This window comes from Neofelis nebulosa, chromosome 4 (assembly GCF_028018385.1).
Source record: "Neofelis nebulosa isolate mNeoNeb1 chromosome 4, mNeoNeb1.pri, whole genome shotgun sequence".
Classification (NCBI taxonomy): Eukaryota; Metazoa; Chordata; class Mammalia; order Carnivora; family Felidae; genus Neofelis; species Neofelis nebulosa.
The window spans coordinates 42,464,555-42,489,838 of NC_080785.1; the positions used below are offsets into that span (position 1 = coordinate 42,464,555).

At 42.5% G+C, this 25,284-nt stretch overlaps 1 protein-coding gene across 7 annotated transcripts in view; it reads left to right on the forward strand.

Annotated features, from left to right (window-relative positions):
• The window catches only part of ELMO1 (engulfment and cell motility 1), a 538,367-nt gene extending 513,307 nt beyond the window's left edge, over window positions 1–25,060 (forward strand). For 6 of the 7 annotated variants that reach the window (XM_058728689.1, XM_058728687.1, XM_058728686.1 and 3 more), the window contains 3 exons: window positions 7,682–7,764; window positions 18,226–18,303; window positions 23,665–25,060. In XM_058728689.1, the coding sequence (XP_058584672.1) occupies window positions 7,682–7,764; window positions 18,226–18,303; window positions 23,665–23,865 (362 nt within the window). In that variant the 3' untranslated portion in view covers window positions 23,866–25,060. Of the gene's footprint in view, window positions 1–7,681; window positions 7,765–18,225; window positions 18,304–23,664 lie in introns of those variants that run through there. The other variant, XM_058728691.1, reaches the window with a different exon arrangement.
• Window positions 25,061–25,284: the final 224 nt, after the last annotated feature.

Sequence of the window (25,284 nt, forward strand, 5' to 3'; positions counted from 1 at the left end):
TGTTTGTTTCTCTTCCTGGTCACAAAATAGCACGCAGGAAAACTACCAGCCCAAATAAATCCACGGGACGTGTCTCATCTTGTCGTAGGTCCTGGCCTGAGCATTCTTGTCACGCACGAGACCCCGATGGACTGGGGCTTCGGGACAGAAAAGGGGAGGGCACAGAAGGAATGCTCACATATCTTTCCTGAAAAATGTAAAGCTGGGTTTCAGATGTCCACTTTCACACTACTTCTCCAGTTGCTGTTTTAAGGAGCAAAGACAATAGAAACCTGACTCTGTCGCTTGCCTTTTTCTGATGACCCAGAATAATTTTCCATGAATCATGTACTTGGTCCCTACCACATGTACTCATTATAGTTTAGTGTATCCCATGACCAGAATGCAGAGCTAATGGTAGACCCCAGGATGGCTAACCTGCTTCAGAGAAGTAACTCAGACATTTAGAACATTTATTTGTATTTTTTAATGTTCATTTATATTGAGAGAGAAAGAGGACACACCTGTGTGTGAGACAGGGAGGGGCAGAGAGAAAGAGAGGGAGAGAGAGAATCCCAGGCAGGCTCCACACTGTCAGCAGGGCTCAAACCCATGAACAATGAGATCATGACCTGAGCCAAAACCAAGAGTTGGTAGCTCAATCGACTGAGCCACCCAGGGGCCCCTGACACTTAGAACATTTATGATCAGTTACGTTCTATCATCAGCTAAAATACATATCCCTGAAACACATATTATTTGTATTTATTTGCTGTTTCTGTACAATTCTATTTTAATGTGTATGTTTTTGAAGAGCCAGTAATTTGCCAGATTATTTTAGCCCAACACCAAACCAGGGTCCAGGTTCTTAGACAGTATTAAGTGTGCGAATTAAACCAAGTATTATATAAACATTAAAATACATAAGGGTGATATGTTCGTTTGGAAGAAAAATGAGATAAAATGAACATAACCTCAGAGGACATCCCAGTTAGAGAAATCAGAGTGGGAAAGAGTGAGAAAAAAATAAAGAACACTATTAAGTAGCCTTCAAAAGTTACACTGACCCTGCATAAGTCATCTCAGCAGGATGTCACAGACTGAATCCTTAGCCCCAAGCCCCAATGTCTTTCCTCTCATCACCCCAGGGCCTAAGGAAGTCAGCTCTGTACTACCTTCCTTGCAGCCCATGGCCACCAAAGGCAAAAAGTAACCACAAGTGAGAAATTCCTGACACATTCAGAATCTGCGCTGACATATCAGGTGGACAACCTAGAACATTCTCTCTTCCTCCAGCTTAGAAATGGAACAGTCTAGTCTTTGTAGAGTCACTTAGCTCAGAAAGCAAGCTTGTTTGCTTTCGTAGGAGCACTGCTTCTCTGACCCACATTATTGGCCTTGCTAGTGGAAGGTGGAAGAAATCTGAAGCCCACAGCTACAGCGTCTGGGACAGTGTCTCTGCATTGGCAGCGTTCCAGGCCTCTGCCTATAATGAGGACCCTCCCTTCAAGTCTCAGAAAGCCTTCCCCATTCCACCATGGACAAGCCAAGCCAGTGGTTCTCAGAGTATGGTCCTTGACCCATGAGCAACATCTCCTGAAAATTTACTAGAAATACAGATTCTCCAGCCTCTTTTCCAGTCCTACTGAATCAGAAACTCTGAGGACAGGGATCGGCAACCTCTGTCTAAAACAGACTCTCCAGGCAGTTCTGATGCACACTCAGAATGAGAACTGCTGAGCTAGATACTGCCTGATAATCTTCGTGATGATTTCCCAAATTTGGCTTTACCAGTAAGTAAATATTGTAAAAGAACAAAAAAAAAAAGTGATTTGACAGTGGGTAGCCAACTTTTCATTTTGGTAAAAAATGTCTAGTAAGAAATAAGATCTAACTAAAATTTAATATCACATTCCTTTCATTAAAAAAAGAAGGGGGAGGGGCTCTTAATCATGAAAAACAATAAGAAAGAGCTGAAAGACCTAATCTTGGAATATAGGACAGTTACTTCTACTAAATTAAATTAGCTTTATTAAAAACTCACAGCTTAGTCTTCATTTTCCTCTCTTTGCTGTTCACTGGTGAAAACTTACTGGCAAAACTTTGCTCGTGAACTTGGAACTGTCCAGAAGCCAGTAATTTGGAATCACTGCTACAGTGGGAAAATGAAGAGTTAATGGTGACTATTGCTCAAAGCAAACAGAAGTTTTTTGGGTTTTTTTTTTATGTTTATGTATTTATTTTTGAGAGGGAGAAAGAGTGAGAAAGAGAGAGAGAGAAAGCTACGGAGGGACAGAGAGAGAAAGGGAGACAGAATCCCAGGTAAGCTCCACACTGGCAGCACAGAGCCCAGCATGGGGCTCAAACTCACCAAACTGTGAGATCCTGACCTGAGCTGAAATCAAGGGTTGGGATGCTTAACAGCTGAGCCACCCCAGCATCCTGCAACCAGTTCTACACACAGTCTGCCACAGTCTCATTCTTCACCTGACCACGAAATAGGGAAAGTGGTCTGGGGAAAACACACACACACACACACACACACACACACACACACACTCACTCAAACACATTTGCACACAGCATAATTCATTTTTTTTTCCCCGCATGGACCAGTGAATCAGCTTTCCCACTCACTGGACGTATTATTTATTCCCGTAGTTATAGGGATATAATCCACTTCTCAACCCACATATAGGCATTTGATTGGCATTGTTTACAGGTGTTATATGCAGCACCCCCATTCTAGCTGTTTCTGTTGCTTAGGAAACTGGTAGCCCAGCTCCTAGAGAAGGTCAAGGGGTGGACAGCTCCTGAACGTTGTAGGGGCAGTTCCTGGGCTTGGCCACAAGCTGATGCCCCTACCCCCAGCTCTACCAAGGCCTGCACCCCCAGGAGCCCAGGGTAAAAGTAACCAGATATAAACCAGGAGTGCCAATGCCAGAGAGAACCAGCTTGCCAGGGTGTTCACAGAGGAGCAAGGTTAGAGCTGCAGATCTCTAAACGGCTTTTGGTAGTGGCCACAGAGTGATACTGGTCCTGGGAAAGGGTTACAATCGTCCGTTCTGACAATGGCTCCAAAACTCTAGTCTTACCTTACCTTACCTCTGCAGCCTTTGAAATCCAGTACTTCAGAGTTCAAAAGAGTTTCTCCATTAACAGTCTATCCATTGAAAAATAAACCAGGAATGCATACTTGTACAGGTGTATGCATGCAGGGGTGTGTGTATGTGTGTGTGTGTGTGTGTGTGTGTGTGTGTGTGTGTTCTTGAGATTATATCTGTAGGCACATGTGAGCCAAGTAGGGGGTGTATTCACGTAAATAAGTAAAATGAACCTGGTATGTGCTCGAGATGAGAAGCCCCATCTTGGGAAACTAAAGTCTGCTGCTTCAGGCCTGGCACCTGGTTTGCCTTTAATTCCAATTCCATGGGCATTCTGCCCATCATCTTAGAGCCCTTAAAAGCCATAAACCTCATTCCACTAGAAAAATGAAATGTTCCTTTAATTAATTTCAAGTGCCTTGCTCTTGTCATGTACGATTGCCCTCTCTTGAGACCAAGGGGGAAATTGTCTTCCGCCCCTTGAGTTAATCAGTGCTGAATATTGAGATATTGATGAACCAAATAGTGTAATTGAATCTTCTTGATATAGAGAGTGCGAGTAAAGATTGAGGGCCTCTCCTTGGCTGTCTTCATCCCTGAAGGTTTAGGAAGTCTCTTCTCATATTACTTTTGTTTGGCAGGAGATATGGCCCTACATCTCTCCCGCTAAGTTTACAGGCTTGCATCACCCTCACTAGACACTAGACTCCATTGCTTTCCAGCTGTGCCCCAGGCCCCTCAGTGCCTCCCTTTGAAAGAATCTAGGCCAGAGCTTCTCACCCCCACATCCAAGGGGCCAGAGAGAAGGCTCACTCCCTTGCACAAGGCGATTAAGCCTATTACAGAGGGTGGGAGGGGCAGCTGAGACAGCAAAACAGAGTGGGCAATTTGGGTCACTGAAGCACAGTGAATACTTCAGGTCCCTTGATCTATAGAGACAATTTAACTTTGATTATTGGTAATGAGAATAATCGCAGACAACATTTATTGAGTGCTTACTATATGCCAGGCACTATGCTAAGAGCTCTACATAAATTACCCTCTCACCAACCTGGAGAGGTAGACATCATTGCCCTTGTTTTACAGTTAAGGAAACAGAGGTACAGAAAACGTGGCCGGGAAACAGAACAGAGATCTGATTGCAGCCATCCAATTCCATGGCCCAGGCTTTTCCCCACTACCTGTGCTGCCTCGATTAGAAGCCAACAATGATCCTGGCTCCTGCAATAGGACTTAATTCTTGGAGCAACCATATGAGTAGCTGATGCCATAGTTTCCACATTGCAGATGAGGAAGGTTAGGCTCCAAGAACTTAAGCCCAAAGTGGTACAACCAATAGGTGGATCTAGAATTCAAAGCCAGTCTGATACCAAGGGCACAGCCCTTCCCACCACTCTGTGCTGCCAGGATAGAGATCAGATTCTTCATTGAACTGAACAGGGATAGGATCAGCCTGTCCCTCCTCTGAGCGTCACCACTCACCAGAGCGTCTATGGAGCTGTGTCTGCAGCAAGGGCTCATGGCTTACTAGCTACTTCCTGGGGTGGTTTCTGCCTCAATGTGGCTCTCAGTGGTGAAAGCTAAAACTATGTTGGTGGCCATGTGTGCCTTTTCAATTGTATTTTTGTTTTGAATCACAATTACAGATCCTTCCACAGATATCAGCAGTTAAAGAGTTTCCTAGAGAGTCTGAAGTGATAACCACATCCTCATGATTTGAGGATTCTGACAGCTTCCAAACGTAGGGAGTAGTCATGACCAAGCAAGGGAGGGTAGGGTAGAAGAAAAAACAGTCCTAACTCTGTCCTCCACTAACTATGTGACATTGTATAATTTATTTCCTCTCTTGAGGCCTCAGTCTTCCCATTTGTAAAATGGTAATATTGAATGAGATGATCTCAGTCCAGCTCAAACTGAGAAAAAAGGGCAGAAAGAAATGAGGCCATACCTCCAAAGATTTAGAGTGGACTGTTGGGTGCCAGCAGGGACCCTTTTGATTCCCATATCTCTGGGCACCCTTTCTTTATGCTGCTCCCACATAAAAATGCCTAATGGAAACACTAGCCTGACTTTGAAGTAATCAGGCGCCCGCTCCTGCCTCCTCAGAGTGTAGATTCAAGAGACGTGAGTCTGATTCTGCTCATGGGAATAGAAAGGACGGCATTCTAGCCTTCTGATGCCTAATCTTCCAATGCATCTAGAGACAAACTATGCAAAGAGCAACCTTTAAAAGCCATGCTGTATTTTTAGAATTTTGTGTTTCCTCTTAGCCATAATCCTGTGAGTAATATAGCAGCTTGTCTCCTTGACAGGGGACAATGCATATAAAAAACAGAATATGTACTGCCACAAGCACAGTAGAAAAGTGCCTTTTCTTCCCCGAAGCCTCTTCATTAGAGATTCTGAAGACTACTCCCACTGTAGACCTTTGTGTTACTCTTGTCCCGTTCCATATGATGGCTTTTCAAAGCCAAAGGGTAACTTAGTATTTATAGATTGTAGAAACTCTTTCTAGTTCGTTGACCATGTTATATATGATACAACAAAAGACTCTCTGCACAGTAACTGTGACTCAAACCCCATCTGAAGCTTGAGAAGGCTTTTGACTTAGGATGTTAACTCTTTCACAAATTCACTTCAGTGGCGGGTTTTCAACTGAAAAGTAAACACGGAGTCGACCCAACTTCCCAGAGGGCCCAAATGTCCACTCCTGGGGTAGTGATTAGGCAACCCAATTGACCACTGAGGGGAACAGGGCTGATCACTGGTTATAAAAAATGGATCTCAGAAGAACTGAAGTCAGTGGTTGTGGTCAAAAGTAGGTCCGGGAATTATGGAGACTGTCTTTAGGAAGCTGCCAATTCAAAGGGGCCAAAGAGAGACAGGAAAGACATCCCAGGTAAAGGATTCTGCCAGTGAAGATAGGCTGCATTGCTGACTTATGCTGCGGGAACAAGTGACCCCCCCAGATCACAGTGGCTTATGACGCTAAGAGTATATTCTCATTCATGTTACGTGACTGACATGGGGTGTGAAAGTGCTGCCCCACATAGTCACTCAGGGACACAGGCCAGTGACTGCTCTGCCCTCCCACAGCGTGCCATCTGGATGGAATATATGGCTTGTTCAGTTTCTGAAGAGATTCTGGTGGACAGTGACTTTTTACTGCCTCTGTCTAGAAGAGACTGGCATGCCGTTGCCTCTCACATTTCACTGGCCAGACATAATCATGTGGCCCCACCTAACTGCAAAGGTTGCTGGGAAGTGTAATCTTCCATATATATGTCCAGAAAGGGAGGAAAGCCGGATACCACTCAGCACAAGTAATTTCTGCTGAAGGGATCTAGAATCAGGACTGCGGGATGAAGGAGCAGACATGGTGGGACAGATAGCAGGGAGTATATGCAGAGATTCCTGGAAGAGTTGATCAAAACTCCACTTTTCTCTGGGGCTAAAGAAAGCTCTCGGGGATATCGACAGATTTGAACAAAGTCTTAGGAATTTTAGGGTACCTGAAAAATGTTAGCTTTTTAAAAGGCCTTCCTGTTGTATCATTTTGATATTCTATATATTTAATAATTTCGTCTTCGTCTAAATCTCTCCCCCACAACCCAATTCCCCAATAAAAGCAGGGGAATTTTAATTATGAAATCTCTCATCATCTTCTCCATTAAGGGAGTCTAAGGCATTGGTTAGTTGAAGTTTCTGCAGATCCTAAGAGGGCCTCTAGATTCACAGTCCCTTGTGGGACTACAAGATTAGGGATTGGAGAGGGACAGGTGACTTCACAGTTTTTTCAGCTATTGTTCCAAACCATCCTACTGCCTTCCCTCTCTCAGGTGATCTTGACAAAAGTTTGAAATGCACAAACCTGTCTTTTATCTTCCTCCGAGTCCTGAGTAAGACATGAGATAACATCATTTTATCTAACTGCATTATTCTCCAAGATAAATACTGGCTACCATCTCCCTATCAGAAAGGAATGTTCCCTTTATTTAATTGAGTTTACTTTCGTTGTCTGTAAAACAGAGATTAAAAAAAATCTGTCTCCCAGAGTTGTGAGAATTAACAAGGTGGTAGAGAGTGAGGATTTGGAGAGTGACTCTTCAGATTCCTATCAATTTTTTGTGGTAAGGTTGCTTCTCCTCATTATCCAAAACTCAGAAGCTAATAGCTTCTCAGAAGCAAAGCACTCGGCATTGTTCCTAGCAAAAGGGGTCTTGCCTAATATCAGGATTAGCACCACTGGTATTATTATCATTATTATTACTACTGATTCTAATACCATCACTTTTACATGACTATGATAGCTTTTCTTAGGTATTTGTTTCACAAATGGGTATTTGTTTCACAAATTCTGGTCGTGAACATAGACTTTTCTCCCCAGGGATGCTTTTTAGCAGACTATTTTCCTTTCTGTCCCTGGGACCCTGCCTGACTCCTCTTTCTCTTTTTGCCTCTTTTTTTATTTCCTCTTTCTGCGGTAGTTTCTCAGAATGACAACTGTGCCCGCCGACTCAGTGCTCACTCCTGACTCTTTATTGACATCTCAGCTTTCACATGGTGTAGTTACTTTCATTTTCTCTTATGAATTGCAGTGCCGGTGGCAGATATCAAAGCGGTGGTGACGGGGAAGGACTGCCCTCATATGAAAGAGAAAGGTGCCCTTAAACAAAACAAGGTATGATTCCGAAATTATTGCAAATAGTTCTATCCACACCGTGCAGTCAGCAACTGTGGTGGGCCCAGCCCTGCTTTAGTAGCAATGCGTGTGTGCGTGTGTGTGTGTGTGTGTGTGTGCGCGTGCGTATGCTATTGCACATCACTTATTCCGCCCTCCTTTGTCCTTTCCTAATGCTTTTACATCTCTCAGCCTTATGATTTCACTGATCACTTTCTTTTTTTCTTCATGTTCTTTTTTTTTTATTTGAATCCAAGTTAGTTCACATATGGTGTAATAATGATTTCAGGAATAGAATTTAGTGATTCATCACTTATGTATAACACCCAGTGCTCATCCCAACAAGTACCCTCCTTATTGCCCATCACCCATTTGGTTCACCCCCCCACCCAACACCCCTCCAGACACCCTCAGTTTGTGCTCTGTATTTAAGAGTCTTATGATTTGCCTTCCTGTTTTTATATTATTTTTTCTGCCCTTTCCCTATGTTCATCTATTTTGTTTCTTAAATTTCACATATGAGTAAAATCATTTGATATTTGTCTTTCTCTGACTGACTTCACTTAGTATGCTACACTCTAGTTAGCATAATACACATCCATGTTACAAATGGCAAGGTTTTATTCTTTTTCATCGCCAAGTAATATTCCTGTGTGTGTGTGTGTGTGTGTGTGTGTGTACCACATTTTCTTTATCTATTCATTAGTTGATGGACATTTGGGCTCTTTCCATAATTTGGCTATTGTTGATAGTGCTGCTATAAACGTTGGGGTGCATATGCCCCTTCGAATCAGCACTCATGTATCCTTTAAATAATTACTGACTAGGGCGCCTGGGTGGCACAGTCGGTTGAGCATCCGACTTCGGCTCAGGTCGTGATCTCACAGCTCGTGAGTTTAAGCCCTGCGTCAGGCTCTATGCTGAAAGCTCAGAGCCTGCAGCCTGCTTCAGATTCTGTGCCTCCCTCTCTCTCTGCCCCAACCCACTCGCATTCTGTCTGTATCTCTCTCAAAAATAAATAAGCATCAAAAAAAATTTTTTTAATAAATAAATAAATACTTAGTAGTGCAATTGCTGGGTTGTAGGGTAGTTCTATTTTTAATTTTTCAAAGAACCTCATCACTTCGAATCCCCACCACCTCTTCCATTTTCTCACTTCCTGTCCCCTTCCAACTGCAGGAATTGTCCCTTATTGTTGTCACCCAGCCCTCTCTCAAGCCTTCTCTACTCATCCCCATCCATTCTCAGGGCCTCTCCTAACTTCTCCTTTATGTTCATGTTCTCCCTTCCCTGACTTCCTCCCCAACCTCTTTCATTTTCTTCTGCTGTCCTTACCTTCTTAGTATCTTCTCTGGAGTCTCTATGAAGCCTGGGAAAGGCAGAGACCAGATGATTCAAAATGTTTTAGAAAACTTAAGGGCCTGATAGCCTTCACCATCATGGAAAGTACTGTGAAATAACTGAAACCCATCTTAAAGGAGAAAACTTCCCCAAAGGTGAATACTGCTTAAATCTCCTTCATGTCACAATATTTTTCACCCTCCCCTCCTAGTTTACCAACCAACTGATCATCATAACAGACCATGTTCCATACTAGAGGGCGTGGGGAGGAGGCATTATCTGAAAAGATGGAAGAATTTCCTTTGCCCTCAGTTTGGAAGTATTTGCCCTTGGAAGGGCCATCAGGGAGCCAATTATTTGTTTCTCCCTCTCAGCATCTTGTAATACATAGTACCCATCCATGAACAAAATTATTCAGATTGATCTGGGTGCTCCAGCCACCTTGGCACCAAAAATACCACCCAGATCGATAGGTTTCTCCTTCATCGTCCATGTCTGTATCTAAGAGGAATGTAAAGCTTATACACATCTCCTTCTCAATCAGGGTTAAAGTGAACAATCTCTGCTTTGTAATTTCAAATGTTGCAAGACAAAGAGGAATCCAGGTCTGCATAGGATGACCCTGTCTGTGGTTAAGGAAAAACAAAAGTGCTGTGAAAGTACTATATAGGAAGATAAAGGGGAGCAGATACAACTAAGAAGGCCGATGGCAAGATCATTGTTTTTTAAGTTACATAAGTATTACTCACCTCAACTCTATGTGAATTCCTTCTTTGTCAAGCCTGTCACAGCACTATCACGCAATTCACTTGACTGACAAGCGTAATGACACGAGGGCATATGCCTAAGAGTCTGTGGGTCATCCGTTACACCGCATTTCTCTCTTCTTCATGATATTGGGAAACAGGGGTTGTACTTCTCATCAGATTTCAGAGGAGCATCCTTAACTTTAGCAGCAAACTAACTATACCAGCCTTCACGGTCTGCCTCCTTTACCCACTGAGATGCAGAACACAGTCTCAGGGAGCACTGGCTCCACTCGGTCCTATGGTTATATAACACTTGCCGCTGAGCAGGAAACAATGAGGGGAAATTGACAGCAACAAGAGTTTATAACCCAGAGAAGACCAGGAGGGGTGTAGTTGCTGGCAAAACAGATTGCCAGGACTCATGGACTCTGAGTAGGGATAGAGAGAATTCTGTAAAATATGTGCGGAGAGATTGGTTTCAGTCCCAACATATAAAGTGCTTGGAAATTTTCACCCCTATCCTTATAGTAAGAAGAAATCGAATAAAGTGAAAATCCACAATTTTCTTGGACCTACCAGAGAACTGAGGTTGCAGGGCAAACCACCCCCCACCCCCAGAATCTGGAGAGTCCGGTGTATCCAAAGAATCACAGCCAGATGTGCTCACCAGGAGCAAAATGCACCAGTGCTATAAATTGTAGGATCAGTTAAGTGACAATTCTGATTAATTGCTTTAGGCTGAGTGAGGGCTAGTGTGAGAGGGAGGAACTTGGGGTTTCAGTCTTCTGGGGGTCATACTTTTATGAGCTTTACCTCCAGGAACCCTAGAGATTCTTGCAGGGAAGAACTGAGAAGGACCACTCCTCATGTCTCTGGTAGGGGAAAGGGAAGAGTATCGTAAAATATGCCAGAGCCTTCTTCATAACAAAGCCCTTTTTCCTATCTAGGTGAAGACAGTTTCTCCCATTTTACCCCATTTTAGCCTTTCTGCCTCAACTGTGGAGTTGGGGGTAGGGGAGAAACAGTCAACAGCAGTCAGAGCCTCAAGGAAATTGATAGAAAACTCTGCAGCCAAGAAAAAGGGGAGGGGTATGAGGGGAAAGGGAAGGCTATGCAACTTAAGAAGGTGACAACCACAAGATATAGAGCCCCTAAAAGATGAGAACTTAAGTGGGAAATTATAGAAAACTGTCCCTCACCCATGTCCTACCACCACACTAATAAGACTCCAAGATAATAATGTTGGATCAGGGCTGAAAGATCTTCAAGGCATAAACTCTCTCTGAGGAGGAGTACTTAGGGAACCCCAAGTCAGTAGGGGAGACAAAAACAGGGACATTACAGGAATTTGAATGTGGCACTTATAGCTATAGCAAATGTTAAACATATCCCAATTCCTTGCCAGATCAACATAAATCATCACTCTAAAGGTCTATGTATCTTACTTCCTATTACCTGACACAACATGTCTAGATCTCAACCAAAAAATTATAGGAATGCCACAAAAAAAAAAAAAAAAACAGCCCGAAGAAACAAAGCAATCATCATCAGAACCAGACTCCATTATAACACAGATGCTGGAATTATCAGACAGAATTTTAAAATAACTAGGTTGGGGGAGCCTGGGTGGCTTAGTTGGTTAAGTGTCTAACTTCAGCTCAGGTCATGATCTCATGGTTCGTGAGTTTGAGCTCCATGTCAGGCTGACAGCTCAGAGCCTGGAGCCTATTTCAGAGTGTGTCTCCCTCTCTCTCTGTCTCTCTCTCTCTCTGCCCCTCCCCCACACATGCTCTGTATCTCCCTCTCTCAAAATTAAATAAACATTAAAAAAATTAAAATGACTAGGTTATAAGTGCCATAGGCTCTAATGGAAAAAGTAGACAACCTGAAAAAACTGATGGGTAATTTAAGCAAAGAGACGGAAACTCTAGAAATGAATCAAAAGGAAAGACTATCAATAAAAACACTGTAACAGAAGTGAAGAATGCTTCTAATAGGTTTATCAATAGACTTGACATGACCAAGGAAACTATTAGTGGCTTAAAGATGAGTCAACAGAAACTTCTAACCTGAAACGTAAAGAGGAAAAAAATGAAAACATTAGAACCCCAAAGAACTGAGGGACAATTGCAAAAGGTATAACATATGTGTAATTAGAATACCAGAAGAAAAAGAATGGAGCAAAAGAAATATTGAAAGAATGGCTAATGCAATCCAAAATTAATGACAGACATAAAATCACAAATCCAGGAAGTTTAGAGGACACTAAGCAGGATAACTACTCAAAAACAAAAACAAAAACCACTTGGGCATGGAATATGCCAACTTCAGAAAACCAAAGACAAGGAACTGAAAGGAGAAATTCACAAATCCATGATTATATGGGGATTTCAACACCCCTCTGTCAGTAACTGATAGATGAAGGAGACAGAAAATCAGTAAAGATATTGATGACCAGAAGAGCACCATCAATCAGTCAACTTGATCTAATTAACATTAGTAGAAAATCCATCTGACAACAGCAGACTACACATTCTTCTCTAGCTCACAAGAGACATTTCACCAAGATAGACCAGATTCTAGGCCATAAAATATATCCTAACAAATTTAAAAGAATAACAATCATACAGAGTATGTTCTCAGACCAGAGTGGAATTAAGCTAGAAATCAGTAACAGAAAGATAGCTGGAAAATCTCCCCAAATATTTGGAAGTTTAAGAACACACTTCTAAATAACCCATAGTTCAAAGAAATCTCAAGGGAAATTACAAAATAAACTAAATAGAAATAAAATATAACTTATCAAAATGTGTGGGATGGGGCAAAAGCAGTGCTTAGAGGGAAAATTATAACATTAAATGCATATATATTAGAAAAGAAGTAAGATTTAAAATCAATAAATTTTCTACCTTAGGAAACTGGAGAAAAGCAATATAAGCCTAAAGCAAACAGAAGAAAAGAAATAATATTAGAGTAGAAATCAATGAAACTGAAAACAGTAGAGAAAATCAACAAAGGCAAAACTTGGTTTTTAGAAGAGGTTAATAAAATTTATAAACTTCCATCCTGACTAACCAAGTAAAAATGAGAAAAGACACAAGTTACCAATATCAAAACAGGTGTGGGGATGATGATCTCATTTGAGCGTATGATATGTGTGGGTGATGTGGCCTTCCTGTGTCAGACTCCTCTCCCCTTAGAGGAGATCAACAAAACAAACTGAGTTTTCCAATCTATTTTAGGTTTTGGTTTTGGTTTTTTTGTCATGGAACTCATGGAAAATTGAATGGATGGATGGATGGATGGATGGATGGATGGATGGATAAATGGGGCCCAGTGCTATAAACACATAGATAAATAGCCAGTAGAGGCTATTTCCTGGTATTCATTGGTCTAGATGTTCTGGTCACCACCAGCTCTTCCAGGCTACTTTGAGGGCTGAGACAGGCAGTATGTCTGCCAGCCTGGCTCTTTCATTGCATACACATGAAAATTGTTTGTCTTGCAACATCTATAGTGTTCATACACCCAGTTCATCAGGCAAAACATCAAAAGGCAAAAAGGAAACCGTGGGTTCTGAGAATTGCCTTCCTCAATCCCACACACCCACACCCCTTCTCCTAGTACTCCACAGGGCTATTGCTCCCTACCTCTGGGACTTCTGGTAGAAAAGGGGAGACCTGCAGTAAAAGGAGACCTGACCAAAATGTGTCCACAAGAGATCTGTCAGTACATGGTAGAGGAAATAACTAAGGTGTGTTGCTGGCTCTTCAGACAGTTCTTCCAACTAGAGGGTAGGTTCTGACATTTCATGCCATGGGTCTTTTGGTTAGTGTAATCGCTGAGCAAGACAAACTGAGAATTAGGGTCCATAAGGGAGACACTTCATTAATAGCAATATATTGGTAACTGACAGGACTTCTCACTCATTCAACATCTGATATGTCAGGCACTGTCTAAGGTCCTGGGAATACGAAAGGGAAAGGAACCAAACCTTTCCCTGAAGGCACAGGCACTTCTTCCTAGAGTCATTCACTCAGTCAGCATTGGATGCCAGTCAAGATGAGCTCTGAGCGTTAAGTAGTGAACATAGTCCCCAGAAGGAAGATCCCGACCAGATATCACTGATATGGATAGGACTATCCTTGACATAGCAGAAGCTTTCCTCTCACCATGTCCTAGAATCCAGCTTTTATTTTTCCAATGTGATTCATGAACCTGAAATAAGAAGCAGATTATACTAGAAGCTACTGTTCTAGCATCAGCTTGAAAACCCTGGTATTAACCCAAAAGCCCTTTACTGAGATTTACTTTATTCATCATTCATACTCATATGACATTGAGTATCTTCCTTGTACCATGCCAGTGCCAGGAGATAGGAATTGAAAGATAAGCACAACCTGGCCCCTGGCCTTGGGTGTCTAGTAGGTATAAAATTTATGTGCCAACATGCAATTATAATCCAATATTGTCTATGCCCCAGAACCTTTAAATACAGGGAGAGTCTGGGAGACTTGAAAAAGGCTCCCGGAGGAAATGGTATCTGAGCTGAGTTTTGAAAAGGAATTGTTCAGGGGTAGGAGCAAGAGGAAGACTTTCTAGGAGGAGGAGAGAGTATGTGAAAAGGCACAGGGGCTTTCCAATATATGAAAGAATATCCTCTGATTGAGAGACATTGAATTTACAGTATAGGATTGATAGAGACAGAGAGAAGAAAGTGGGTGGGAGAAGTATTGGCTGATAATGCTAAGATAGATTGGGGCCAGAAAGTTACAGCTGCCTGAAGAAGGCAGTATCCTCTATTATTATGTACTACATGAATGAGTAATTTTTGCCTTCTAAAATAGAAACTCAAACTCATAGAGATATAGATGAGCAGCAGTGTGTTACAGCTATGAAATCTACTGCTATGCCTATGGCCAATTTTAGCACACACACACATGCCAAGTTATACCCTATGTCTTTAATCAAAATGCTTTGCCCTCAAGACGACCTGGATACATGGTGGAGAACCAACACAGTTCAAGTGAATGCTGGGAAAGATCGCCAAATAAGGCATGTCACCCCAAAACAATAAAAGGAATGGCAGCCAACACTGGATACTGAAAATATGTTGTATCAAACTCTACTCTTGTGTTCAGTCCGTCCATCATTTGACCCCTGGAAAATGGCAATCCTTAAAACAAGGTGCCATCCATGCCCAGAATTTCTCTGAGCTCCCCTGACCTAGCATGCCTTATCACTGGTCTTAGGGCCCAGGAGTTGAGGATGGGGTCAGAGGCCCCAGGGCATGGGTTGGGGGGGAATCTTCAGTTCCTCCTGCCTCCCATATCCCCAGAATTCTCCCATCCCAGGACTTCCTTCACATGCTGAGAGATGTGAATTAATGGAATAGAAGATGAAAATAAGGAGCTCCTGAACACTGTTTTTCACTGAATTAAATCCAGAGGGCATAAAAGACCTTAGGTTGTGAATAGCAAAGCCCCAGAGCATCAGATGTCTGAGTGCCATGGAGCATGATGAAACCCAAGAGGGGGACGTTCCCCAGACCCATGACCACGACTCTACCATCTCCTGGCACCTCTTTCCTCACAGACAGTTTGGACAGGTGGCAGCTTCTGGAGTGTTAGTCCGAGAGGTGGGATCGCTCCCAGCTCTGTAGCCTCTGTGCTTGAAGTGCTGAAGAGCTGACCTCCACCAACGACTCAATGACAACAAGCCAGAGACGTCAATAAAACTCATTACAGGCGATAGCAGCCTTTAATGCAGTCATGTGGTTCCGAGAATTAATTCCTCCCACCCCTCCTAGGCAGCTTTAGTGAAATGAAAGTGGGGATTGACATCGTCACGAATTTCCCATTTCCTGCCTGTGTTTACCAGGAATCTAGGTCATGACAGCTCCGTTCATTCACTCACGTCCTCACTGGTTTATGCCTTAGGAGGGCAGAGCCTGAAGTTTGCAGGCCCCCTCCTTTCTCTTCCTTCTCTGTGCCTCTGCAGAACAGACGGTGTCACAAGGACAACCACACTGACACTCTGGCCTCAAGTGACTTTAGCACCTAGTCAAGCGGCTGCTTCTGGGCCCTGGTGGTGTTCACACTGGCTGTCGTTTGCAAGGGGATGATTCACGTGACTACCCTCAGCAGAGGACCGGTTGTCCAGCATCCGCCCAGAAATCTGTTTGTGAATTTCACCTTTTTCCAGTGACCTCTGAAGCTCACCTAGGGCGGCTGCCAGGCTGCCATATACTGACTGGTCGTTCACAAACAAAGCCTATCCTCCCCTTTCTATCCAATCGCTCAAGCATGAGTCAGAGGGTTTTCCTGAATGTTACTAAAATTTGTAAAAAATCATTTATATCAATGTTCCTAATCTAAGAACAATTTTTTCATGAATATATGAGATCAGAGCTTATATTTTATTAAAAAAAAGTTTTAAGCTTTTTTGAAAGAAAAAATAATCCCAGCATCTTAACATGATTTTCATTTCACATAATTTGCCTCCAGTCTCTGTTCACAGGTAGACATTGTTCATTATTGTGATCAGCATGTAAATAACATTCATTTTTCTAGATTTTTGTCACATCAGATCAGTTCTTCATAATTATCATACTGAATGGCTGGCTGAATATACTTCTCTGCTCATTTGTGGTTTCTTTACTTGTTTACCCAAAGTGGGGAGGACATTTATTTGGTTCTCATATTATTACAGGTAATAATGTATACAGTTTTTGCTTGGTTTTGAGAATTTTAGGAATAATCCCAGGAATGAGATCCCGGTTCTTGATAAGGATTGCCTGAATGGTTTTTTTTAAAAAGATAACACCAATTTATGATATCATTAGTAGGGCTCATGACAAACTAAAAGACCCAAGAGAGATGCCAAACTTACTGGAAAAAATATTTTTGTTTCGTTTGGTGAGCTCTTGTTTCATTTTAATATTATTGACCTTCACTGGGCAGACCTGAATGGGGGCCTGAGAGAGAAGAAAGGAAAATGGGGATGGGGTAGTTTTACAGAAGCTCCCATTCTTGACTTGGCATTCTTTCCTTCACTTGCTCCTACTTCAGGCAGGGTGAGGAGGCCGAAAGAGTGTGAGATACTGGTAGGTCTGGGCTCAGAACAAGAGCTGTTCCTTCTTCATGAGTCAGATACAGACAAACCTCACGAGAGCCCAAATAGCCGGATGGTTGACTTTGTCATGAGAGGCATCCAGCTAATGCTAAGCCTTCAGAATTCACTTGACAAGAACTCTTTAACCCATTTGAAATTCTGAAATCTGGTGGTGTTGACCTCATCTAGACAGATGAGGTCCATCTTCTTTCTGGGGCATTCTCGCTGTGCATGAGTGGCCAAAGGCAAATCCTCTGATAGATGTTAGGCAGAGAGTGATGTGGAAAGATATGCCCTCCTGAGAAATTATGCAATATCTGTGTGTTATAACAATGTAGAGCACCAATGTGGATACACTTGGCCCTTCTCCAGATTAAGAGCTGGTAGGGTGTTGAGATGTGCCATGACTGTCATCTTGCAAAGATTGTATCCTGCTGACTGCTCAAACTAGTAGAATAATCATTGTGCCCAATACCGTACAGCACATAGAATTAAATTCTTAAGACATACATACATATTAGACATGACAGTGTCTCGGCCAAGGTCATACATCTACAATGAAATGGCAGTGGTGTTTAGTCCTTGGCCCTTTGTTCTGACTCATAGCCTGCACTCAACAGTCACTCACCAATGAAGGAACCCGGGCATTCTGACACTGGGCCCTTGCTTCTCCTTTATACTCTGCAGCCTCTTTGGATAAAATTTAAGTTTCATGTGGCCTTTGCTCTACAGTAGCTTAAGGAACAAAGGGCCTAAAGATAATGAGTTCACCCACAAGCCTCATGGGCTCCCATGTAGCTTTCATGTTTTAGGAAGCTCAGACCCACATGGACATCTGTGTATTTGGGGTAATCAACGATAGAGCAGCCCTTAATCTGCTGGTTAGGGAAGAGTTTACTATTTCTCAAGGCCTCCCTGGACCTGGAAAGGAGATGCTGAAGAAAGAAGAGTGGCATGGCTTTGGGGCTATATGGCTTTGGACAGTCATTTAACTTCTCCAAGCCCCTGCCATAAAAGAGAAATGATCACACTTGTGCAAGGATTATCTTGAGAATTAAACGAGATGGTTCATGCAGACTTCCCCTGAATAGAAGGAAAGTGTTGTGAACCTTGGGAAAAAAGGATGCTCCTTCCCCCCATCAGCCTCACTGACAAGCCCCTCTTGTGTGGGCTTATTCCACGTTCAGTCCGCAACCATTTGTAACTGTGGAACGAATGTACCCATTCTTAACGTGGTACTTTCTCTCATCCCTTGCAGGAGGTGCTTGAACTTGCTTTCTCGATCTTGTATGACTCAAACTGCCAGCTGAACTTCATAGCTCCTGACAAACACGAGGTAAGGGTCTCAGTGGGGTTAATTTGTGAGAGAGTGTCACATTTTCTCTAGAAGAGCAAGCAAGAGAGAAATATTGGAAATAAATTTCATTTAAAAAAAAAAAAGCCTGCCTGAGAAAAATCATGAACAAAGGAACATCTTGTTGATTTGGAATAGAATGGAGACTTCTTTAAAAACTGCCCATTATAACCAATTCAACCTCTTACTAGCTCGACCAGTAGTTCATGGTAAAGAAAAAGAATGTACAAATGCTTCATACTCAGCAAGGACATAATTGTCGATTTGAAGAAGAATCAGCCCTGGTCAAGTGCTGGTTTTCACTGAGTATTTAATTTTTAGTCAGGATCTTCCCAAGATAAACGTGTCTCTCTTCTTTAAAACATTTGATGAAGTAGGTTTTCTACCATGTTTCTTTAAGTTATTTTAAGAGTTTTGGGCTGTCTCTGCTGTTGGAATTTTATTTTTGAGATGATTTTATTCCTTTTTGACATCTTGTTATATGTATAATTTGTTTCTCTTCTTGAAGCACGCTGTCAGCTATATTTAAAATATTTAGCATAGATCTAGGAAAATGTATTTGTAAGGTGAAATAGCAGCTATGGTTGATTTAACTTGTTCTCTTGTAAACCAGAGCCCAATATTATGTTTGAAACTCTTATTTTTAGATGATACCATTCAAATTTTTGTTTTACATGCGGTTGCATAAACAGCTTTTAGAAAGGAAGGGAACATTTTAATGGAACCTGACTTTTGTTTCCCATCTCCCCTAGGAGACTCTGCTCATTTAGAAGTTATTCAGTATCTAGTTTTCACTGGTTTAAAGCTTTTGCATAAAATTGTACATCCCAAAGAGAGAGGAAAGATTAGATGCAAATCCTGCATTTAGAATGGTGCTTAAATGTAATTCTGTGTTACTTGACATTTAGTTTGCAAAAGGGTATGACTTTGTCTTCATCTTTCTGAAAATAGATACTGTGTCCTTCCATTTCTCTTTTTAAACAAAATTGTGGTTATTCACAGGCCACCATATTTAAGACATATACAGCTTATACATAGTAGTATAGAAAACTGCTTTAAAATGTAGAAATGTGGATGTTATTTAAATCTCTGCAAGGCTGTTTTCTCCAGCTTGCATTAATTCCAGATAAGGATAAATGTTCTGAGACTGCCAAATTTTATTTGTAACTGCCACATTTTATTGACATAGTGAGGAGAAAAATGCCATACACTTGTGAATACTTTTGCTGTCTTCAAATCTCTTTCATATGTATTACCTCATTTTATTTGCATCCTCGGTCAATAAAACAGAACATTCTATTACAGGTATCTTCATTTACCACATAAGGAGAGTGGCCTCCCAAAATCGAATACCTCAACATTAGTAAAGACTGTAGTACTTACAACCAGTGTGGATTGCCCTGTGCCAGGCATCCTCTGTACTTCCCCTCACTTAATCTTCACATACCTCTGAAAGAAACAAACTGTGATTATGCCCATTCGATAAAGGAGGGAAATGAGTCACAAAGAGGTTAAGAAAGTTGTCCAGAGTCAAACAAGTAGTACATAACAGAGCTGGAATTTAAACCACAGGACCCTTGCTCCAGAAACCCCGTCTCCCTGGCCCCTGCACTGTGTAGCCAGGAAGGCGGAGAGCAGGACCTGAACTCAGCTTCCTGCCACTGCCTGTCACCAAGTGTCAGCAGTTAATCAACTCGGGGCCAATCTGGTCTCCCCTGTACCTCCACCCACACCCAATTGGCCCCTCCAGAGTCCTATCAAAGTAAGTCCAATTATAGTGTTTATTTGCAAATATTCCTGTGTGCATCTCTGAAAATAGCATCCATTTGGAAACCTAACTACAATACCACTATTACACCTGACTTTTTTAGACATTTTGATACTACCATCTGTAGTCGGTTTTCAGATTTCTCCACTTGCCTCATGTGTGTATGTGTGTGTGTGAGTGTGTGTGTGTTTCTTTTATACTTTGTTCCGATCAGAATCCAAATAAGGTCCATGCATAGAAATTGATTAACTTGTTTCTTCAGTTTCTTTGAATCTGTAGGTTCCTCTCTTTCTCTCTATCTCCCTATCTTATGAGCATCTGCTTTTGCTTTTTTTTTTTTTCCTTTGCAATTTATTCATTGAAAAAAACAAGTCATCTGTCTGGTAACCTTGCTGAGAGTCTAGATTTTGCTTTATTATAAGTATGTGTATTAGTTTGCTGTGGTCACTGTTGCAAAAAATTACCACAAATTTAGTGGCTTAAAACAACATAAATGTATTACCTTACAATTCTGGAGGTCAGAGGATGCACGTCTTTGGGGGCTAAAATCAAAGTATTGGCAGGCCTGAATTCCTTTATGGAGGGTCTAGGGGAAAATCTGCTTCCTTGCCCTTTCCACTTTGGGAGGCCACCAGCATTCCTTAGCCACGGCCTCCATTTGTCCACGGAGGTTGAGTCTCCACAGCACTTCATTCCAACCTCCTCCTTCTCTGTAGTCAGAACTCCCTCTCTTACTCACTCCTATTCTGTTTCCCTCTTCCATGTTTTAAGGACCCTTGTGATTACATTAGGCCCACCTGGATAATCTCAGATAACCTTTCTACTTGAAGATCAGCTGATTAGCAATTTTAATCCCCTTTGCTGTGTACCCCAACATCCTCACAGGCTCCAGGGATTAGGACATGGTTGCCCTTAAAAGGAGAGTTTATTCTGCCTACTGCAACCTGCACTGTTACTTCTCATGTTTATCTGTCTCCTGTGTTTCCTGTTCGGTGATAGTTAGAGGATTAATCTAATTCAGGCACAACTTTAAGCAACAGTGGTGTTGTATTTGGTTGTCTATCTTTCGGAGATGTTAGCAGCCATTGATGATTATTGCCTAGATCCTTGGACCCATTAGACATTGGAAAAGGTTAATATCTCAATTCTATCATTCCCTTCTCATTTATTAGCAGGAAACTGGCCCCATATTTGAGGTAATACAATTTATATATAATAGGCAGGATAAATACTTGATTCCTGTTATTAGTCTTCAAAATAATTCCTTATCTTCCAAATGAGAACAATGAAGTGTTTTGGCATTTGAGCATCATTATAAAGTAATGGATGTAAACATATCAGTGTTTTAATAGGTTGCAGTTATTATCATTATCAATGTCCAAATTATCCTATCTAGAGAAAGTTGGAGCACCTTCTGGTTGACTTCTGTGTCCAATTGACATGACCCCAGATGTCTTTGACAACTTTTCAGTCATTTTGCTATGACAAAATATTCCAGGCTCCTCTTGCATGTTTTCTGCTTTCTCTCTTTGGAGTCTTGGTCCCTTTTTGGTAGAAAATGGTATTTAGCAACCAGAATCTGGGCATTAGGTGTGCTTACTATTACTTGGTCCATCATTATTTTTAGGTCTTTTTATGGGCAAAGCTAAGAGCTATGGTGTTTTTTAAAAGACAAAATACATTGTAAGTTCATCTTGATACTTCAAACTCAGATTCTGTACTACAGACTTTTTATTTATTGGTTGATGTACTTTTTAATAAAATTTTCTGTGCCAGTTCCTTCTCAAAAGAAAGGCGCCACAGAAGTATTCCTGTGGGTTACATTAATCTGTACTAGGAAGCTAGCCAGGACTGGCATGGCTGTACAAAAAGCAGTAATCCCAGCACTTAGGGATTTACAATGAAACAGCGTTCGAGCTGGAAGGGGCCTTAGAGAGCATGGAGTTCAGTGGTACCAGTATCTGGAGGTATATCAGAATTCACTGGAAGTTTTTCTGAATAAAATTTACTTACGCAAGATATGCAAGTTCATGATCTCCAGGGTAGGACCTTAGAATCTATTTTTATCAAAGCTATTTATGTGGATATGGATGTTAAGATGAGTTCAGAATCTATCTAAGGTATTACTGAGGACATTAATACTTCCAGAGATCTCTTAGCGCTCAACTGGTATTTAGATGGGTTAAATGCTTTGGCAGAGCTCACATAGCCAAGGCAAAGTTCTACAGTTCAGGGCTGCACTACTAAGACATACAACCTCATAATACAGCCACGGTGCTTCTCCTCAGCTGAGAAAGTGGTGCCATCGATGGGCACCATGGTGAGACTTCCATATCACTGTGACTTAAGATTTGTAAAGTCCTTGCAGTCTTGTAGTACCTTTTATGTTGAGATATGTTATATTCCTCACCACAGCCCAGGTAACCACACTGAAAAGGACAAGCTAAGTAGGATCTGGAATTGTCACTTGACTGAGTGAGGGCAGGACAAAGGGGAATCTAGAGCATGTTCTAGAAGGAAGACTAGTCTGACAGTAGGAGCAGAGCAATTGGTATCACAGAGATCCTCCGTAGGACTAGAATATCCTAAAAGGTGAGAAGAACACAGCATCCAGAATGCAGGTGGTTTTCTCAGATTCTGGCAGCAGAAGCTACTCCTTCCACCAGGTATCATGGCTCTAATACCATGTCCCCAACTTACAGCCCCTGGGAGGGAAGCTGACAAGAACAAAGCAGGTCCTCAGATAAACAAGGTACAGTTTCTTCCCTCAAGGAGTTCACAGTCAACTGGAGAAACAAAGAGCATGGTTCCTTTTAATGAGAAAGGAAGAATAAAATTCTTAGTTCGGTGCTCTGGAGGGCCTTCCCAGAAAAGCCATGTCCCCAGGAACCAGGCTTCAGAGATATGGAGAAGAAAAGCTCTGGAAACTGACGACTCAGGCAGAAGAGACAGACAGCCAACCCACCTCCCATGAAAATCACCCAATAATTTTAGCCATTTTGTCCACCAGACATTGGGCAGCGCTTTTGCTGAGAAATGCAAAGGTGGGACTACCTTTGGCTCCAGGGCAGGTGTGGACTGTCATAGTGAGTGTTAGGAACCACGTAGGAGAGGCAGAGATTAGCCACTAGACTAGGAACCATGCTTGTAGTCAGGAAAGAAGCAAGCTCAATGTAATGCCGAGCGCAGTAGTGTTGGAATATATTGTACCAAAAGCTTAAAATCAGACTCACTGGTGGGATGTTAGAGACGTCATGTTGCAAAGTCATGCAGATCCGAAATCCTCCTGCTATTATGTAAGAAGGCATTATTTGCATGGAAGCATGCAGACACTAGAGTCAGATTGCCTGGGTTCGAATCCCACTACCTGCTACCAAGTTACTCAGCCTCTCAGGGCCTTGGTTCCCTTGACTGCAAAACAGAGATGATAACAAAAGTGTCAACTCTATGAAATGATGATCTAGGCAAAGCACCTTCTCCAGAGTCTAGCACATGTTGAATAATCAGTGTTAACCATTGTTACCACACTTGTGATTGTCATCAGTAGTTACACTTGTTGCCTCCTTTTCCACCAGTACTGTATCTGGACAGATGGGCTGAATGCGCTGCTGGGGAAAGACATGATGAGTGAGCTGACCCGGAATGACTTGGACACCCTGCTCAGCATGGAAATCAAGCTCCGTCTCCTCGACCTGGAAAACATTCAGATCCCCGACGCACCTCCACCCATCCCCAAGGAGCCCAGCAACTATGACTTCGTCTATGACTGTAACTGAAGTGGCCGGGCCCAGAAGCACCCCCTCCATAACTGGAAAATCTAGCTAATGGGAGAGAAGAATGAAAACACACCCACGCCTTGGAACCCTCTCGCGGTCAAGAGAAGCTGTGGGTCAACACTTTCTTTGGCCTCGCCTCTAGCCCCAGCGTTCTTCTGCCCCTACCTGGCATCCTGCTCACTGCCCTGATTCTGTTTCTAGACTCCATTGCTTTAGGTCACTTCCCATGCTACAGTCTACTGGTGGGAGCAGAGCAAAACCCACTGCCAGTAAGAGATCCAAAGGGCCCTTCCGTCCTATCCCCCAGCAGGCACATCCTCTCTCCCCGGAATGTGCAAGCCGGCAGCTCCAGACTGCCCCCAAACCTGCCCGCCAGACGGAAGGGAGTGCCCCAGTGCTTGCGTCTGGAAGAAACAGCCTAGCTTCTCGAGAAGACCAAACACCACCTCCTCGTTCCCTTTCTCTCTAGAGTCCGCTCACACCACCAGTTCCATGTGAATGGAAATCAGCTTCCAAATCCCTTCCCTCCTCCGTCCAGGCCTTTGCCTCGTGCTGTTCCTCTCTGGTCCCAAGAGCAGCAGCAGTAGCCTCGTCCTAGCTTTCGCCAGCACCGGGTCTCCCGGACACAGTCCCAGGTCCCATGCCCACTTCACATCTGCACTGTGACTGTGACCTACCTTCCTTCCTCGCCAGCTAGTCTTGGGTGTCCTCTCTCTGCCCCAGCCCACACCTGCCTTCTTCATGCCTCACACCCTTCCGGCCCCTTCGCTGAAAGCACAAATGGTGAAATCAGTTGTCGTCCCCATCTCTAATATACTAAACCTAATGCCTCTGTGGCAGGCGGCCCCTGTCTAAAGGTTTGGTGTTACCTTGTGCTGGGGGTTCTGCTGCAAACAGGCTCCACGGGATGGTCAAGCTGTCAGACATCCAAGTTTACATCACTGTAATTATTACAAGTATTGACAATTTGCAAGGGTTTGGGGTTGTTGTTTTTTTGTTTTTGTTTTTTTTTGCTTTGTTTTTGTACAAAAGAGTCTAACATTTTTTTGCCAAACAGATATATATTTAATGAAAAGAAGAGATACATAAATGTGTGTACTTTCAAGGTTTTTTTTAATTATTATTTTAATCCTAAACATCTTCCTGAGAATAACATTCCCTTACACATGCTGTGGAATAAAATTAATTGTGATGAGTTGGGGAGCCTGTGTTTTGATTTGGTAACTTAGGTGCTTGCTACTCGGTCATAAGCTTCACTCGTGAGCTTGTCAGAAATGTGGCATCTTTGGCCCCACCCCAGCCCTCAGAATCAGGTGATTCACGTCCCCCACTGGCTGAGGGGACTTAACCACTGCTATGTCACCGTAGACTCTGAGCATCAATAAGGAATGTTATTTCTAAGAAGATCATCTCAACTGA